Here is an 18,956-nt window from a genome sequence, read left to right on the forward strand (position 1 = left end):
CCCAAAATCATTAGGATATTAAGTAAAGATCATGTTCCATGAAGATATTTTGTAAATGTCCTACCGTAAATATATAAAAACTTAATTTTTGTTTAGTAATATGCATTGCTAAGAACTTCATTTGGACAACTTTAAAGATGATTTTCTCAATATTTAGATTTTTTTGCACCCTCAGATTACAGATTTTCAAATAGTTGCATCTCGGCCAAGCTTATTTATTCAGCTTTGAGATGATATATAAATATCAATTTCTCAAAAATGGACCCTTATGACTGGTTTTGTGGTCCAGGGTCACATATAATTTATTCAAAACAAATTATATTAAATATAAATTAGGCAAATATATAAAATTATATATTAGGCAAAATGCAATATTTTATTACCGATACTAAACAATCATTATACTATTATAGTTTTTGTTCATTTGAATTATTTTTGTTTTCACTTTAATTTGTTAAAATTTTGGTAATTTTGTTATTTGTATTATTTTTTTTTAAATATGTCTACATAGTTTTAATTTTTTTTATTTATTTATCAGTTTTAGCTATTTTAGTACTAAAAATTAGAAATGCTGCATTGGCAACTAGCTTGAAATAAGTTTATTGAAAAAAAATATATTTTATAAAAGTATTTTATTTTAGTTAACATTTATTTTATTACAAGTAACACGTAATTTATTATTAGAAGTAATTTATTTTATGACATTTTAACTATAATAAACCCTGGTTTGTAAAAAAACCTTTTAAACATCCATTATAATCAAGAACCATTATTCATTGTAATACCCTGCCTCTTAAAATTTTGCCCATTTAAAGGTTAAACATCAATGTCCAATAAATAATTAAACTTAAAAAAATGATTGATAATAGCCACAATAAACCATTCTTCCAGCAAAAAAGTACAATTAAGTTACAATTACAATTAAGTACAAAAAAATAGTACATTAAGGTCTTTTCACACCAAGACTAAAAACTATAATGCTAACTATTTTAAAAAACCTTATGGTTATAGTTAATATGGTTCTTGGTGTGAACAGGTCTTTATCCTTGATATCATTAATTATAATGAAATATTTAATATAATAACAATTATAATTGACTGTGGATAATAGGAAAATGAATACTACTTCAACTGATGTGCATGTAACGGATCTCTTTATCCAATCAGATTTAGAGTAATCCTTTTTATAAAGTTATACAAAAAGCAAAAACATTTTTGCATTTTAAATAAGGCCGCAAATACCTGCTTGGAAACAAAAGCAGCAAACAAACTACCACTTGTCATAGTTGAAACTATGTTCTCACCTCCTTCTCGATCTCTGCAAGTGATTTGATTCTGATGCCCATTAGATCCACCTGCTGCAACTGAAACAGAGCGACACGGTCAGACTAACACCACCACAACATCCTCCTCAATGTCCAGATCAGTTCATGTGCTAGTTTTAAGTACCCAGAATGCATTACTCTTTACTGCCAAATCTACATCTAACAGTACGGTTTACTCTTTGTGGCCTACAGATTGTGCAAGAGTTCATATGAAGCATATGTGACCCTGGAGCACAAAAGCAGTCTTAAGTCGCTGGGGTATATTTGTAGCAATAGCCAAAAATACATTGTATGGGTCAGAATTATAGATTTTTTTATGCCAAAAATCATTAGGATATTAAGTAAAGATCATGTTCCATGAAGATATTTTGTAAATTTCCTACCGTAAATATATCAAAACGTCATTTTTGATTAGTAATATGCATTGCTAAGAACTTCATTTGGATAACTTTTTTTGGATAGCGATTTTCTCAATATTTGGATTTTTTTGCACCCTCAGATTCCAGATATTCAAATAGTTGCATCTCGACCAAATATTGTCCTATCCTAACAAAAAGCTTATTCATTCAGCTTTCATATGATGTATAAATCTGAATTTTGAAAAACTGACACTTAAGACCATAGACTGTATAAAAACATGGACGTAGTGTCCGTGACGTCACCCGTAGATTTCCGAAGAGCGTTTTTGAAGCTCAAAGTGGGCGGAGCGGGCCATCACTATCTTGGCAGTGCGTCACCGCGCGTCACTCCCGGATCATCGAAAATGGGCAAAGAGGCGGGAGCAGGTTGCTGAAGCCACGCCCACCTAGCTCGACAGCAATCCACCTGTCACTCAAGTGGCCATGCCCTTAATTATGCAGAACTTTAAGGCTTAATATAATTTAAACGGATGAGTTATAAAAAAATTCACCCCCCTCACAGTTGTCATGAAGGGCAAAATTAGCTATATAGACTAAAATCATTTTTTGAACCAGGCTGTAATCATGTTTTTTTTCTGCTGTGAAGTTGGGCATTTTAACATGGGGGGGTCTATGGGACTGACTCCCTATTGCAGCCAGCCTCTAGCGGCCAGTTGATGAATTACAGTTTAGGTCACTTCCGTGTTGGCTTCACAAGAGAGACCGGGAGGTTGCTGCTTGCTTAAGACTGGTTTTGTGGTCCAGGGTCACATATGATTGGTTGAAAACAGACTCACATCACTGGAGGCACATGCAAACTTCTCCGAAATCATGAAAGGCACTCCATCCATAGCTGAAAGGTCAAAAAGTCAGTATTAACCAGAGTTCACCAGACATAATATATTTTGCCTTGCTCAGAAAGCCACAAAATGTTAAGAAATCATTGGCTGATGACTTCTCCGAAGTAAAATGACCACAAATTACCTCAAATTATTTGTAAGTTACCTTGGATTAAAGCATCTGCTAAATAAAACTAAACAGACATTTTTTCCATGAATGTGACAAACGAAAAGTGTGCGGTAAGAAACAAGAGCTCAGAACAGAAGGAGAGGTATTCTGACTCATCACTGAACACCATCTGGAACAATTCAACAGATTCCACCTCCAGAAGGGTTTATTATTATATCCCTAATGACAGCAGTCATGAATCCACACGCATGCATTGGCCGTTACTCTAGATTTCAGAGGATTATTACACGCAAAGGTAACCGACCGCTTTCTCACTGACCTTCATCTCAAATGTGAGGGGCTCTCTCATGTCAAGCATTCCAGAGATGCAAAATATATCCATTATATAATACACTACCGTTCAGTAGTTTGGGGGCCGGAGAGAATTTTTAAAGTTTTTGAAAAAGTCACATATGCTTACCACCAAGGCTGCATTTATTTGATTAAATATACAGTAAAAATTGTGAACCATTATTATAAATTAAAATGACTTTTTAAAAAATAGTAATATATAGTAAAATGTAATTTATTTCTGTGATCAAAGCTGAATTTTCAGCATCATTACTCCAGTCTTCAGTGTCACATGATCCTTCAGAAATCATAATATGCTGATTTGATGCTCAAGAAACATTTCTGATTATTATCGGTGCTGAAACAGTTGTGCTACTTCATATTCTCACCTTTTTTATTTTTCAGGATTCTTTGATTAATAGAAACCAATTTAAAAAAGATTACATTTTAAAATTCATAATTTCTGTAACATTATAAATATCCTTACTGTCACTGTCCTTACTTTGATCAATTTAATGCATCTTTGCTGAATAGAGGTATTAATTCCTCTAAAAAAAGTTTTTTAAACCTATTTTTTTTAAGTAGCTGATATATAATATTTAATAGATTTTTCTAATTCAAACTTAGAGAGTAAATTGACAGAGTAAACACACTTATTTATTTTTTTACTAATTTATAATAAACTGATGATTCATTTCATTCGTAAAAGCAGGTCAAATTCTAGACTGGAGCTCTAAGAACATTACTTTGTCACTCATTTGTGTTCTTAGGTTACAGCCCTCTCTACTTGTTAAGTGTTGATGCGATATTGAGGGTGATGTGAAGCCGTTCAGTTTGGGTCAGGTGTGTTTTGTGTGGATCTCGCACCAGATATGGCATAGAGGTTGGAGTTCTGGTGTTCAAAGTCTGGTCTGGTTGTGCTTTTTCTGAAACATGCCGGCAGGTCTCACCTTTTTTATTTTTCAGGATTCTTTGATTAATAGAAACCAATTTAAAAAAGAAACAATTTTAAAATGAAAAAAATGTTACATTTTAAAATTCATAATTTCTGTAACATTATAAATATCCTTACTGTCACTGTCCTTACTTTGATCAATTTAATGCATCTTTGCTGAATAGAGGTATTAATTCCTCTAAAAAAAGTTTTTTAAACCTATTTTTTTTTAAGTAGCTGATATATAATATTTAATAGACTTTTCTAATTCAAACTTAGAGAGTAAATTGACAGAGTAAACACACTTATTTATTTTTTTACTAATTTATAATAAACTGATGATTCATTTCATTCGTAAAAGCAGGTCAAATTCTAGACTGGAGCTCTAAGAACATTACTTTGTCACTCATTTGTGTTCTTAGGTTACAGCCATCTCTACTTGTTAAGTGTTGATGCGATATTGAGGGTGATGTGAAGCCGTTCAGTTTGGGTCAGGTGTGTTTTGTGTGGATCTCGCACCAGATATGGCATAGAGGTTGGAGTTCTGGTGTTCAAAGTCTGGTCTGGTTGTGCTTTTTCTGAAACATGCCGGCAGGGTCATGGATATGTGCCTGTGAAGATACACAAATGGAAAACAATTACCACTTAATCAAATAGATATTCAACATATCTTCCTTCTCAGACCTCACTATTATCACAGTGGTTTGTGTGTCATCACAGCTGCTTTCAAATCATACAAAACATCACTGGCAATCTGTCACCTGACTGACAACCTTACTGATAACACAATAAGGCGTGCAAACTGTGATATTTCCGTCTCACTCTCCTAATAAATATATACTCATCCTAATAAAACAAACTGTTCGCCAGATGATGCTAGAACCTATAAACACAGATTTTTCTCAAACTTAATTTTTAGCAGTTGCTTTAAAGAATGTCAAAAATAGTTTTGATATTTTTAGCGGCAGTTCTTTAAATAGCACACCAAACAGCGTGCTTTGATTTAGCTGTTAGACAGCTTGCAAAGTAAAAACTAGAGCCCGACCGATATGGTTTTTTTGGGGCCGATACCGATATTAGGGAGTAAAAAGGGTATCGATATATCGGCCGATATTCTTTGTGTATATTATAGTACAGTACCAGTCAAAAGTTTGGACACTTTCCCATTCGTGTGTCCAAACATTTGACCAGTACTATATATAGAATACAGTATATACATAAACAGAATATATATACATAAACATTTTTTGCAATGATCCCTCAAATGTGGTGATCCAACACTTTTAATTACATGACAAAGATATGTAATGGAGGCAGGGCATTTAACAATAAAATGTATTATCCAAAATGAGTCTGACATCAGTGCACTGAACAGTAAAGTTGAAGCTTATTTAACTTTACTTCAATTAAATTCCATTCAACTTTATTCCGTTGAAGTTTATTTCACTTTGGAACATTCATTCACGGATTTGCGCTACTGTCTTCAGTCTTCACACACAGACGAAACTTACTGGAGAAGTGTGAAGTGTGACATAATATACCTCTATAAATAAATACAATATAAATTCATGTCTTGCGCACTTTAATGCCCTTTGAATGTAACGTGTACGTTCCCTTGGAACTGGAAAACGAGGAGGTGGTCTCATTCGAAAGCGGGCCTCTAGCCGTACACTCGATTCGCGTTCGAGAGGGTTCCTCGAGCTGAAGGGATCCCCTGAATTTGGTGCGGATTCGCCACGCCGTTATGGAGATATGGCCGTTCAAAGTTTCAATGGTTTTCCATAGACTAAGCTTTAAAGCGTTTCATCCAGGTCGCCAGTAGCAAACAATGGAGTTTGTCTGTTGGACAAACCAAGTAATTACACCATTTCAAGCATTTTATCTGCGCAATATGTTCTGTAAAAAATTGTCGATACCGATATATCGGCGACAGGCTGATAATATCGGCAAAATAATATATCGGCCGATAATATCGGCAAAACGATATATCAGTCGGGCTCTAGTAAAAACTGTTTAGAAAAATGTCTTTGATCATTGTGCACATCCTGCCACGACTGTTGTGATTTTACAATGGCATGACAAGGTAAAAATACCACGGATTAAAAAAACAAAACAAAAAAACATTGCGTTCCATATAGCTATTCTTGAACGCAAGAACCAGGGTTTTCTTTTTGTATTATTTATATATTTTTCATTAATATTTTGAATAAGCTTTAATTTTGATTTAGATTTTTTTTTTTTTTGTTTCAGCAAGTTTCAGCTTTTATAGTTTATTTCAGTTTGTAATTTTAGTAATTCAACTTATTATATTTCAGTTAATTGCAAAGTCAAAAATTATCTTCTTTTTTTTTGGTTCAAGTTTTTATCTTACACTTAAATTTGATCTTATTTCAATAAACAAAACAGTTTTTTTTAAATAGAAAAAATTGAATATACTGATTAGACAGAAATATACAAATTATTTTTAATAGTTTTAGTTAACAATACCAACAATGGCAAGAACATATTTTATGTAAACACCCGCTAAGAAACGTGTCTGATCAGGGTTGGTTCAACCTGAGGTACAGGCCTTAAATGAACCACTAACTCAGGGAACTAACTTGAACTAACTACTTGGAAATTTAGTTTTGCATATCCTCACAAACATTATGCATTAGAAACTGGCATTTTATTGTGATTACACATAAGCAGCTGCTGCTAGCACACACTGAGATGAAGCTGTGCATTTACTACAGATCCACTCATTAACAGGAGAATGCTGTCAGCCTTATGGGAAACACCCACCATTAAACACACTCAAAACATGACTAAGTCACTGCACACATGAGATATGCACTACCCAGTTGATGTTTTCATTATGCACTGTATGTGTTCTGCTGGCAGCTGCAAGGGAAACTCCACACTTCATGAGAAACAAAATTGTATATGAATCAAATTTGGTCGTCTTGGGCTGCTGATATTCTCCCTTAGTGATGTGGTAAAGATAGCTGGCTGGAATGAAAGTGGTTTTACAAATAGCATTAAAATATTTCCTGTTCAAAAGGTTGTGGTCTGTAAGACTTTTTAAAATGTTTTTGAAAGAAGTCTCTTCTGTTCACCAAGGATGTATTTATTTGATCAGAAATACAGTAAATTATTAAAATGATTTTTTGTGTGTAAATATATTTTAAAATGTAATTTATTGCGGTGATCAAAAAGCATTTTTCAGAATTTTCAGCATCATTCCTCCAGTCTTCAGTGTCACATGATCCTTCAGAAATCATTCTAATATGCTGATTTGCTGCTCAATAAACTTTTCTGATTATTATCAATGCTGAAAACAGTTGTGCTGCTTCATATTTTTGTTGAAACCATAATTTCTGCATGTTTCAGGATTCTTTGCTAAATAGAAAGTTAAAGAACAGCATTTATTTGAAATAGAAATATTTTGTCACTTTTGATCAACTTAATGCATCCTTACAGAATAAAAGTATTAATATCTTTCAAAGAAAAAAAAAATCTTACCGACCCCAAACTTTTTAATGTCCAATAGGGGAACGAGAAGTTAACTTCTGTTAGTCTAGGTTTCTTGCACTAAATTTAATCTTTTGCCTGTAAGTATGACGACAAGCTCTGCTGTGAACTATATGGGAATTCCTGACCGACCACAACTAATTTATTCCAGAATATAAGGAATGCTATGCTGGACCTGCTTATTAACAAAGTGTTTTTCCCTTTCACGTTTCTCTTCCTTCTCTCGGTTTGCCTCACTCGCTCTTTCAATTCTGCAGCTGTCGCAACGAATGCAGGTCACACTTCCTCAGATTTTGAGACTTCACAAACACGTACTTGGGCAAGACTGGCGCTGGAGTGGAGTTGTTGGTGACGGTCTGGATGTTATTGGTGGTGTTGTTCTGTACAGGTGAAGAGTCCTGGGTCCGTGGCACCTTTCCCATACGGTACCAGATCCCCATATTGTTCAGCTCTCTGGGAGGAAATAATATAAATAATATAATATCAATAAAGACAGCAAGCGCTTTGTACAGCCAGGGATTCAGATACCGCAGGTTGAGAAAGACGCATCAAAACAAATAGATTTCAGCCTCATGACAATATATTAAAGATGTGGAATACTGCTCTGAAAGTGGGTTTTTTTCTTCCAGGAATCATTTCAGGATATCTGCATGTTTTAAAACATTATGATTTCTAAATGCCAAGACATTTTTTTTTCTTCCAAAGTTAGATTAGAAATGTTTAATGCCAGAAGTAAAAGCATGAATTATTAAAAGTTAATTATAAAAATTGTTAAATATAATAAATATAACAGCAATATTTGTCTAAAAACACTTTAAAACATTTCAATTCATGCAAAACGCCATGGGGACTTCCTTCGAAAACTTCACTGACCAAATATAAAGCTGTTAGGTAACACTGATGTTCCTAATGTTGTTTAATTTTATATTGTCAATAAAAAAAATCATCCCAAATATAACCAATATTTCACCTGCACAATACTATTAATTTTCTCACTTAATATTAACACATATTGGTAAGACAGTCTAGGTAACAAGTTCTTGTGTATAGAGACTAACTGACCCTATGAATGTATACTGTGGCGGTGCCTGTTTAGAGCGTCCTAAGATGCGGATATCACAGATGGCAGCTTCAGTCGAGTCTCTCGGGATAAATTTGATACATAACCTCCTCTTCCTGAAGGCCGGCTCCTCTGGAGAGAGAAAGAGAGGAACGGGACATGTTGAAGAAAGCGAAAGGGAGACGGAGTTCACAATAGAAAGAGCAAAGAGACAGAACGAGGTCAGCGCTGGATTTCAAAGAGAATCATTTCACACAATCGATTAATTATTTAACATGAGATAGAAACCAAATCCACAAGCTTTTAAAACATCACATATCAGGCTGCATGTCTAAAAGCATATACATTAGTGGAAAACAAACTCCTTTTTACTCTGATCTGGAATGTCACTGGTAGATCTGAACTGTAACAATGCATATCATGTATGGAAAAACTAAGAAAATCATGGTTTTAAAGATACATCAGCTGTGATTTAACTGAAATAGCTGGAGAATGCAGCTGTAAATGAACGAGAGGAGATTCATGTGGTGCTTACGTGTGTCCACAGTTTCCTGAATGGGAATGAATCCCACAGGCAGCGTGTCCTTGATGTCGATGAGCATCATGTCTACAAGCACATTTCCTAAATGACTCTGTGGAGAGATACAGGAAGCACATATGGGAGAATGTGAACAGACAACATCTCTACCAGTGCCCTTGTTTGCATGCTTTGTCTGGGATTTAACATTATAACTATATGCATAATAACAATAATAATCAAAACAATGTTAGTCATGGTTTCTTGTACCAAAACCAGAAGTCATTTAGATTTTACACGACTCTGTGGAGAGATACAGGAAGCACATATGGGAGAATGTGAACAGACAACATCTCTACCAGTGCCCTTGTTTGCATGCTTTGTCTGGGATTTAACATTATAACTATATGCATAATAACAATAATAATCAAAACAATGTTAGTCATGGTTTCTTGTACCAAAACCAGAAGTCATTTAGATTTTACACAACCAATTTCCACCCTGTCTAACTCTTACAATAAAACAGGCTGTTTGTTACTTTCAAAACAGCATATTTTATACTGATGTAGAACTGCATAAACTAATAACTAATTATTATTATTATTATTATTATACTGTCATTTGTTTGGGCAGTTCAAGCCACTAAATATGTGTTGATGTCAAACACTGACAGTTATATGTGACCCGTGCTGGCAAAATGAGTCGTCTAGCGATCCCAATGCTCCAAATAATAATTTTAGATGTTTAATTACCTTTATTTGTACGTTTTCTGAGAGGAGTACCTTTTTTCTCCACTCGCTTCTCACGCTGACTGTCATCCGAAGCGTGCGCATAAAGGCGCTTCCGACAGCGCGATGCCGATAAATATACACATATATGCAGAATTACAGTATTTAAGTATTCACGCAAACAAAACTGTTGGGGAAAAACATCTGATGTGTAACATTGTATTAGATCCGTGCATTACAGTAGGTCTTAAGAAAAGAGGGAATCACTTGCTGCTCTTGATTGAACTGCTTTTGTAGTTTTAATAATCAATGTATTTGTAATTAACACACTAAAGGGACTTTTACATTTTGATTATTTGTTTTTCTTACTTGAATGTTTTTGTTTATATGTAAAATGAAAAAGTTAATGCATTATTTGTTATATCTTATATTTGTTCTACTGTTTTTTTTGCATCTGTTCTTATAATAACAAAAGATAAAATAAACAAATAGCTATATTGTGATTATTAATATAGTCATTATTATTAAGAAAAGAACTGGAGGAAAAGATGCAACGTTGCTCTGGGATTTTGCTTTGGAATCTTCAGAAAACTTTAACTCGATTTTTCTCAAAATTGACTTTGCTGACTCTGTCGACTTCAAACGGGTGTAGCTCAGTCATTTTTCATCCGATTCTAACAAATCATACATCATTCTGAAGGTCTTTTGGTTTTAATGAACATATAAATAACTTATTTTTGAAAATTTGCTCATTGTGACTCATTTTGCCAGCACAGGTCACGTGTTCATTATGGATGCAGTGCAATGCATCAATTTAACAAAAAATAAATGCATCAATCCCAACACAGTCTTCTCTTCTTTTTATTGCAAAGTATAATTTAATAATTTCTTTTGAGTTTCTACTGAATTGTATTACATGGCTTTACTTGCCATGAAACATAATTTAGTACAGGATGTCCTGTGTTTTTCCCCCAGAAGATTTGTATTTATTAATTTATTTTTGTCAAACTTTTACAATAAACAACAGCTATTGAACCACTATACATTTAAGCGGTTTTAACATTCTTTCCGCATGAGGTTTGTCCCAGAAAGAAGAATACATCAGCTGTGATTTAACTGAAATAGCTGGAGAATGCAGCTGTAAATGAACGAGAGGAGATTCATGTGGTGCTTACGTGTGTCCACAGTTTCCTGAATGGGAATGAATCCCACAGGCAGCGTGTCCTTGATGTCGATGAGCATCATGTCTACAAGCACATTTCCTAAATGACTCTGTGGAGAGATACAGGAAGCACATATGGGAGAATGTGAACAGACAACATCTCTACCAGTGCCCTTGTTTGCATGCTTTGTCTGGGATTTAACATTATAACTATATGCATAATAACAATAATAATCAAAACAATGTTAGTCATGGTTTCTTGTACCAAAACCAGAAGTCATTTAGATTTTACACAACCAATTTCCACCCTGTCTAACTCTTACAATAAAACAGGCTGTTTGTTACTTTCAAAACAGCATATTTTATACTGATGTAGAACTGCATAAACTAATAACTAATTATTATTATTATTATTATTATACTGTCATTTGTTTGGGCAGTTCAAGCCACTAAATATGTGTTGATGTCAAACACTGACAGTTATATGTGACCCGTGCTGGCAAAATGAGTCGTCTAGCGATCCCAATGCTCCAAATAATAATTTTAGATGTTTAATTACCTTTATTTGTACGTTTTCTGAGAGGAGTACCTTTTTTCTCCACTCGCTTCTCACGCTGACTGTCATCCGAAGCGTGCGCATAAAGGCGCTTCCGACAGCGCGATGCCGATAAATATACACATATATGCAGAATTACAGTATTTAAGTATTCACGCAAACAAAACTGTTGGGGAAAAACATCTGATGTGTAACATTGTATTAGATCCGTGCATTACAGTAGGTCTTAAGAAAAGAGGGAATCACTTGCTGCTCTTGATTGAACTGCTTTTGTAGTTTTAATAATCAATGTATTTGTAATTAACACACTAAAGGGACTTTTACATTTTGATTATTTGTTTTTCTTACTTGAATGTTTTTGTTTATATGTAAAATGAAAAAGTTAATGCATTATTTGTTATATCTTATATTTGTTCTACTGTTTTTTTTGCATCTGTTCTTATAATAACAAAAGATAAAATAAACAAATAGCTATATTGTGATTATTAATATAGTCATTATTATTAAGAAAAGAACTGGAGGAAAAGATGCAACGTTGCTCTGGGATTTTGCTTTGGAATCTTCAGAAAACTTTAACTCGATTTTTCTCAAAATTGACTTTGCTGACTCTGTCGACTTCAAACGGGTGTAGCTCAGTCATTTTTCATCCGATTCTAACAAATCATACATCATTCTGAAGGTCTTTTGATGTGTAACATTGTATTAGATCCGTGCATTACAGTAGGTCTTAAGAAAAGAGGGAATCACTTGCTGCTCTTGATTGAACTGCTTTTGTAGTTTTAATAATCAATATATTTGTAATTAACACACTAAAGGGACTTTTACATTTTGATTATTTGTTTTTCTTACTTGAATGTTTTTGTTTATATGTAAAATGAAAAAGTTAATGCATTATTTGTTATATCTTATATTTGTTCTACTGTTTTTTTTTGCATCTGTTCTTATAATAACAAAGATAAAATAAAAAATAGCTATATTGTGATTATTAATATAGTCATTATTATTAAGAAAAGAACTGGAGGAAAAGATGCAACGTTGCTCTGGGATTTTGCTTTGGAATCTTCAGAAAACTTTAACTCGATTTTTCTCAAAATTGACTTTGCTGACTCTGTCGACTTCAAACGGGTGTAGCTCAGTCATTTTTCATCCGATTCTAACAAATCATACATCATTCTGAAGGTCTTTTGGTTTTAATGAACATATAAATAACTTATTTTTGAAAATTTGCTCATTGTGACTCATTTTGCCAGCACAGGTCACGTGTTCATTATGGATGCAGTGCAATGCATCAATTTAACAAAAAATAAATGCATCAATCCCAACACAGTCTTCTCTTCTTTTTATTGCAAAGTATAATTTAATAATTTCTTTTGAGTTTCTACTGAATTGTATTACATGGCTTTACTTGCCATGAAACATAATTTAGTACAGGATGTCCTGTGTTTTTCCCCCAGAAGATTTGTATTTATTAATTTATTTTTGTCAAACTTTTACAATAAACAACAGCTATTGAACCACTATACATTTAAGCGGTTTTAACATTCTTTCCGCATGAGGTTTGTCCCAGAAAGAAGAATGAGACTAAACACCGCAGGGACGACACAAGCGGAAACAGCTTTATATTAAGGAAATTATTAAGCATCCTTCATCTAGAAGCCATCACAGCAATGCTGTATTAACAAATCAGCATCTAGGATTAGAAATTTAAATTTGTAAAATGTTACCGTACTTCAAAGAAACCTCCTCAATTATCTGATAAAGAGCTGAAGAAATGACTCACGTTCTCTTTGGAGAAAGCCCTGGTGAAGCACAGATAGCGGGTCACCTTGGATTTGAACAGACCGTCTTTCCACAAGTCTGCATCCATCCCATCTGTGGTTTGTGCAACCTAAAAAGAATACAAAGATCTGATTTGATTATGCATTATAAAAGTGTTTCTTTTTTTCCATTTGCAAAAGGTCACTTGTTTGATTCTTTTGGTTTATCTGAGTAAAGAACATCTAAGAAAAAAATATAAATTCATGCAGTATGGCAGCCAATTCATCACAAAACATTCATTCACATTAACAATCCATCAGAAAACAGACCTGATTTAGTCCAAAATGAGTCCCTAATTTAGGATTCTAAAGTAGGCTGGTCATTTATAAAAGACTTTTATTAGCTTCTCAAGGGCTTCTGGGAAATTCCTATTTTGTAAATTCCTAATTCCTAAATTGTTGTCTAGGACTCTCCTAGATGTATAACCACCAACTAATTGATTAGTGAGGTTGGTTACTGAATATTTAATGCTGACAAATATAAAGAGATGCAACCTCTTAGAATGGCTTATTTGAAAAGCTATGTCTCTAAAAAGCATGGAACTGGTTAACAACACTAGCTGTACAGTGCAGTTTTCAGTCTGATGTCCATCTCAACAGCAGTCAACACGCATGATTGCTCAATTAACAGCTTGAGCTGCCCACACAAACAGTTGTGCCACAGCAACTGGCTTCCCACGAGCTGCTCGACAAACACTACTGAACACGGAGTGCTACGGAAAGACTGCTGTCTGAAATGACACAGCATTAAGTCTTAGAACCGGACATGATGGTGCACTCATTTATACACCAAATACCATGTTGCATACCATTAGTGTCAGTAATATTTCATTTAAAAAATGCACATAGAAATCTTGAGAGATGCAAATGTCTAAGACTTGAAATTTGGGATTCTTTTAATTAAAATTGGAAAAAGAATTAGAAAAATCTTCAAGTTAAAGAAATGAATTTCATATTATGCACTATTTCTAAGTGACTGAAATGTAAGGACATTTGTGACACTGACCATGTGAACTCACTCAGGAGTTCTTGCTTTTGTTAAAGTTCGAGATGCTCTTTGAAACATCTCAAATCATGCCGGAGAACATGATCGTCAGGTTTTGTTCATGTAGCTGCAGCACTGCTGTCATTAAAGCAAAAGAGACACAATCCAAATACTGAGATGCTCTCAAATTCATGCCAAACTTTTCAGTCACATTCTAATGCAGATCAAATTATTTGTAATTTAAATGATATAATTAGCATTGAAATAAAATCCACAAATTTATAAAATACACTAATTGTAAAAATACAAAATGTGCAAAACAATTTCACTCTGTATAGACCCCACTGAAAAGATTCTAAAAGACTGCTTTGTCTTCAGACTCTCCGCCATTACCCACTCTGCTTTGTGATACTACTTGCTGCCCTCGTTTTTTCCAGGTCAGACCACACAGTATCATGCAAAACTAGTGTAAAAAAAAAAAAAGTAAGGAAGGAATGAAGAAACAAATGCAAGGCCAGCGGGTAAGAGCTGGATTAAATGTAAAGTCAAGGCTTGCTAAAAGGGTCTGTATTTCCTGTTTCCTGTTGTAATAAAATTGTAAAATTGCACCAAAACTTTGTCATTGACCTGCTTAGTATCAGCAGACTTCACTGTAGATATAACCATACATGCGAACCATAAAAATTATTTAAACTCCAAATCTCAAGATTAAGCAATAATAATAATAATAATAATAATAAATAAAATAAATAATAATAATAGTTCTAGGCTTGTGCATCACTAAAATATTTTTATAAAAAATTGTTATTCTATTTTTTATTCAAATTTGCTAATTAATTGTGTTTTCAAAGTATAATAATAATAAATTATTATATTTAATTATAATTATAACAACATTATGTTTTATTATTATTGTTGTTATACTTGACTTTAAAAGCACCATTAAATTACTAAAATAATAATTAGTGATCCACAGGCCTAGAACCCTCATAACATTCATAATATTTGTACCAATGTATAACTCAATTGGATGATTATTTTTTGCCTATTTTTGAAGGCATTCATTGTTTTTTTGCCTTTTTTTTGCCTATTTTCACTGTACAGACAAACCAACATTAATTTTAATCAATTAAAAGACAATTTGGAAAGATATCTGATAAAAGTGATGAGTCAATAAAGTCAGTGAAGAGCTCGGACGTTAGGGGTTGTCCAAGGGTCAAACCTCGGACTTCTGTAGTTTGATACTGAACAGACAGAAAGACACAAGAAGCTCACTGTTAGTGCTGGAAACAACAGATTACTCTCTCCCTCTGATGCTTTGCGTGTAGACTGCAGTGTTTCTGTGATTTGAGAAGACGTTTTGGGGGTGGAATGGGTGTTATCAACAGACCCCGCTTTCACACACTCTCGCAATCCACACAGGAAGCATTGTTAAGCTCTGCACTGGAGTGACGACAACGACTGTGACGGCCAAAGGAAACAACAACCCCGCTGCCTTTTCTGTTGCCAGAGTACATCCAGATCAGGCGTGAGTTCCTACCAAAAAACATGCAAATGCAATGGTGCAAAAATGGTTTAACGGCACAAAAAGTCAGCAGCTAGGCCTGTGATCAGAAGTGTACTTTCTAGGGTGTGAAGTGACGTTCATGTAGGGCTATTAATGAGGTGCATCATTAATCACAAAACTATGCTGTGGCGTTTTTCCAAAAGGTTTCGGGAAAACAGTCTCTGGGAGATCTTACAAAATAAAGCAGATATTACAATAGAGCTCAACATTGATACTGTACGCAAACACTTTCTTAAAGACGTCTTCCTGGTCCCCTTCACATTTCTGGTGGAATGATTACGCAGATCTCGCCTGCAAAGCTGTGCGCATTTAAAAGTCAGGTGCTGGGAAAACAAGTGCACCACATACAGATCGTGTTTCTCCTCTGAACGCCTTTGAACTGAGGCCACCGTGATCAGGGGTTTTCTGCAACTGAGATCAACATGGTTTGTGAGCAGATCTACAGGCCTCTTTGTTGATACCAACTCTAAAACCCCAGTGGAATACATCCAACATCGTTCTTCTATTACATATCAACAATTCCACAAGGCCTGCCATGTTACAGCACTCAAATAAATCTATTTTACCCATCAGTGTAGACCAAGTGCCACATAAGACTGAAATATGACATAGAAATAGCTGTTTTGCACATTGATGGAATGACAGTGTTTGAAAACCTACCGAGCTGCCTATGTAGTCAGCATTTTAGGGTGGTGGTACACTGATCCTGGTTATTTAGCAGGTTTTTTACCATTATTAGAACATTGCACAATTGCACTGCTTGCCTGAATTAACCACAGCGCTAGCTTGCCTTGTGTCAATCCACAAACAGCCTTGTAATTTAATAAACATTGTGTTACAAACTAATTTTGTGTGTTCTGAGAAAAAAACTGTGTACAAAAAGGATTATTCAACATCAGCATGTGTGTGTCCATCTCATTTGCTGTTGTTAAATTTTGTGTGTGTGTGTGTGTGTGTATATTAGGTTTGGGCTGATAGACGCTGCCATCGTCCATTGCCGACGGCTGACAGACATCACGATGTTAAGCTGACATCCCACATTTGACAAGATTAGATGTTTGTCATTGGTGCTCAGGATCTGCAAATCATTCGCCATCGTCCTATCAGACATTTCTCCTTACTCTGTGTATGTGGTAAGTGAACTTTCATGTACTGTAATGCAACAGGCTATCGCTAGCAAGTGGCTAACCTTTTAGTGGCAAATATGACATAGAAATAGCTGTTTTGCACATTGATGGAATGACAGTGTTTGAAAACCTACCGAGCTGCCTATGTAGTCAGCATTTTAGGGTGGTGGTACACTGATCCTGGTTATTTAGCAGGTTTTTTACCATTATTAGAACATTGCACAATTGCACTGCTTGCCTGAATTAACCACAGCGCTAGCTTGCCTTGTGTCAATCCACAAACAGCCTTGTAATTTAATAAACATTGTGTTACAAACTAATTTTGTGTGTTCTGAGAAAAAAACTGTGTACAAAAAGGATTATTCAACATCAGCATGTGTGTGTCCATCTCATTTGCTGTTGTTAAATTTTGTGTGTGTGTGTGTGTGTGTATATTAGGTTTGGGCTGATAGACGCTGCCATCGTCCATTGCCGACGGCTGACAGACATCACGATGTTAAGCTGACATCCCACATTTGACAAGATTAGATGTTTGTCATTGGTGCTCAGGATCTGCAAATCATTCGCCATCGTCCTATCAGACATTTCTCCTTACTCTGTGTATGTGGTAAGTGAACTTTCATGTACTGTAATGCAACAGGCTATCGCTAGCAAGCGGCTAACCTTTTAGTGGCGCCGCATAACACGTTATTTGTTTCACGCTTTGGGCACACCCCTAACCCCACCCCCCGATGTCATCGTCCATCACGATGTTTCACTGTAGACATCGTCCGATGCCAATTTGGTAGACATCGCCCAACCCTAATAGTCAATCGATTAAAATATTTAGTCGCGATTAATCACATGATTGTCATGAGTTAACTCGTGATTAATAGCAACTTAATCGCACATTTTTATCTGTTCTAAATGTACCTTGAATTAATACTTTTCAAGTTTTTAAAACTCGAGAAGACTAGACATGTTTCATAGGTCATAGATGTTTTTTCATGTCTTTCATGTCTATTAGACACATGAAAAAAAGAACATAGAAATACCAGGTTCCCTTTACCTACTTCTCTTTCTTTGCACTGAGCAATTTACTTACACAAGCCTGTTTACATTATTTGCAGGACAGGGCAGCTCACTTCTGAACATGCAAAATGTACATTTATTATTTATTATTGCATTTGTTTGCCTCTCTGTGCCCACATACTGTATTTTGATGCAGCCAAATTCTCAATAAAACTGTTTTCATTGTTATATTTGAATATTTCTGTTGTCAGACAACTGAATTAATATGAAATAGAGACTGAAACGCAACCCATTAAGACTACATAACCAGCTCTCCCTTACAAGATGTTAATCTGCACAAAAATCCTGACGAACCGTCGTCTGATGAAATCAAATACACATAAGATAAAGACAATAGCTGTGCTGTGATTTCGACTATACTTGCATGTAAAATTAGAGAAGCAACGATCTGGCCTGCGTTTCCCAAAAGCATTGTAAGCTTAAGTACATCGTACACCCATTGAAACCAATGGAGCTACGATCAACTTAAGCTTACGATGCTTTTGGAAAACGCAGCCCTGGTTTAACTAAGGGTGCTTTCACACTAGCACTTTTGGTGCGCACCCGGGTTCGATTGATGTCAGAGTTCGGTTCGTTTGGATGATGTGAACGCGGTCTTCCGAACCCACGAACCGTACCCGAGTCCACTTAAAAAAGGGTGGTCTGGGGTACGGTTCAAGTGAACTCCGGTATGGTTCGCTGCTGATGTGAACGTAATCGTACCAAATCGCAGAAGTGAACCGCTATTAATGATGTATTATTTGATAAAAATATGTGTTTGTGTGTGTGTTTCACTCACTTTCCTGATGAGCGTGACTGATGCGCTGCAAGCAGACCTGTACATCTCATTTATGTTCGCCTTCAGAGTTCTTTAGAGCATTTGCAGTACATTTGTAAGACAGACGTAAGTGCCGTTAT

At 35.0% G+C, this 18,956-nt stretch overlaps 1 protein-coding gene across 1 annotated transcript in view; it reads right to left on the reverse strand.

Moving 5' to 3' along the window:
* Positions 1-18,956, reverse strand: part of LOC107557586 (multivesicular body subunit 12B-like) — a 34,761-nt gene that overhangs the window by 9,930 nt on the left and 5,875 nt on the right. The window contains exons 3-9 of the mRNA XM_016241060.1: positions 13,273-13,380; positions 10,950-11,046; positions 8,532-8,661; positions 7,785-7,922; positions 4,476-4,567; positions 2,521-2,576; positions 1,305-1,364 (exon numbers count right to left, since the gene is read on the reverse strand). Of these exons, the coding sequence (XP_016096546.1) occupies positions 1,305-1,364; positions 2,521-2,576; positions 4,476-4,567; positions 7,785-7,922; positions 8,532-8,661; positions 10,950-11,046; positions 13,273-13,380 (681 nt within the window). The remainder of the gene's footprint in view (positions 1-1,304; positions 1,365-2,520; positions 2,577-4,475; positions 4,568-7,784; positions 7,923-8,531; positions 8,662-10,949; positions 11,047-13,272; positions 13,381-18,956) is intronic.

The sequence above is a fragment of the Sinocyclocheilus grahami genome, unplaced genomic scaffold, assembly GCF_001515645.1.
Source record: "Sinocyclocheilus grahami isolate Dianchi unplaced genomic scaffold, SAMN03320097.WGS_v1.1 scaffold609.1, whole genome shotgun sequence".
NCBI classification, from domain to species: Eukaryota; Metazoa; Chordata; class Actinopteri; order Cypriniformes; family Cyprinidae; genus Sinocyclocheilus; species Sinocyclocheilus grahami.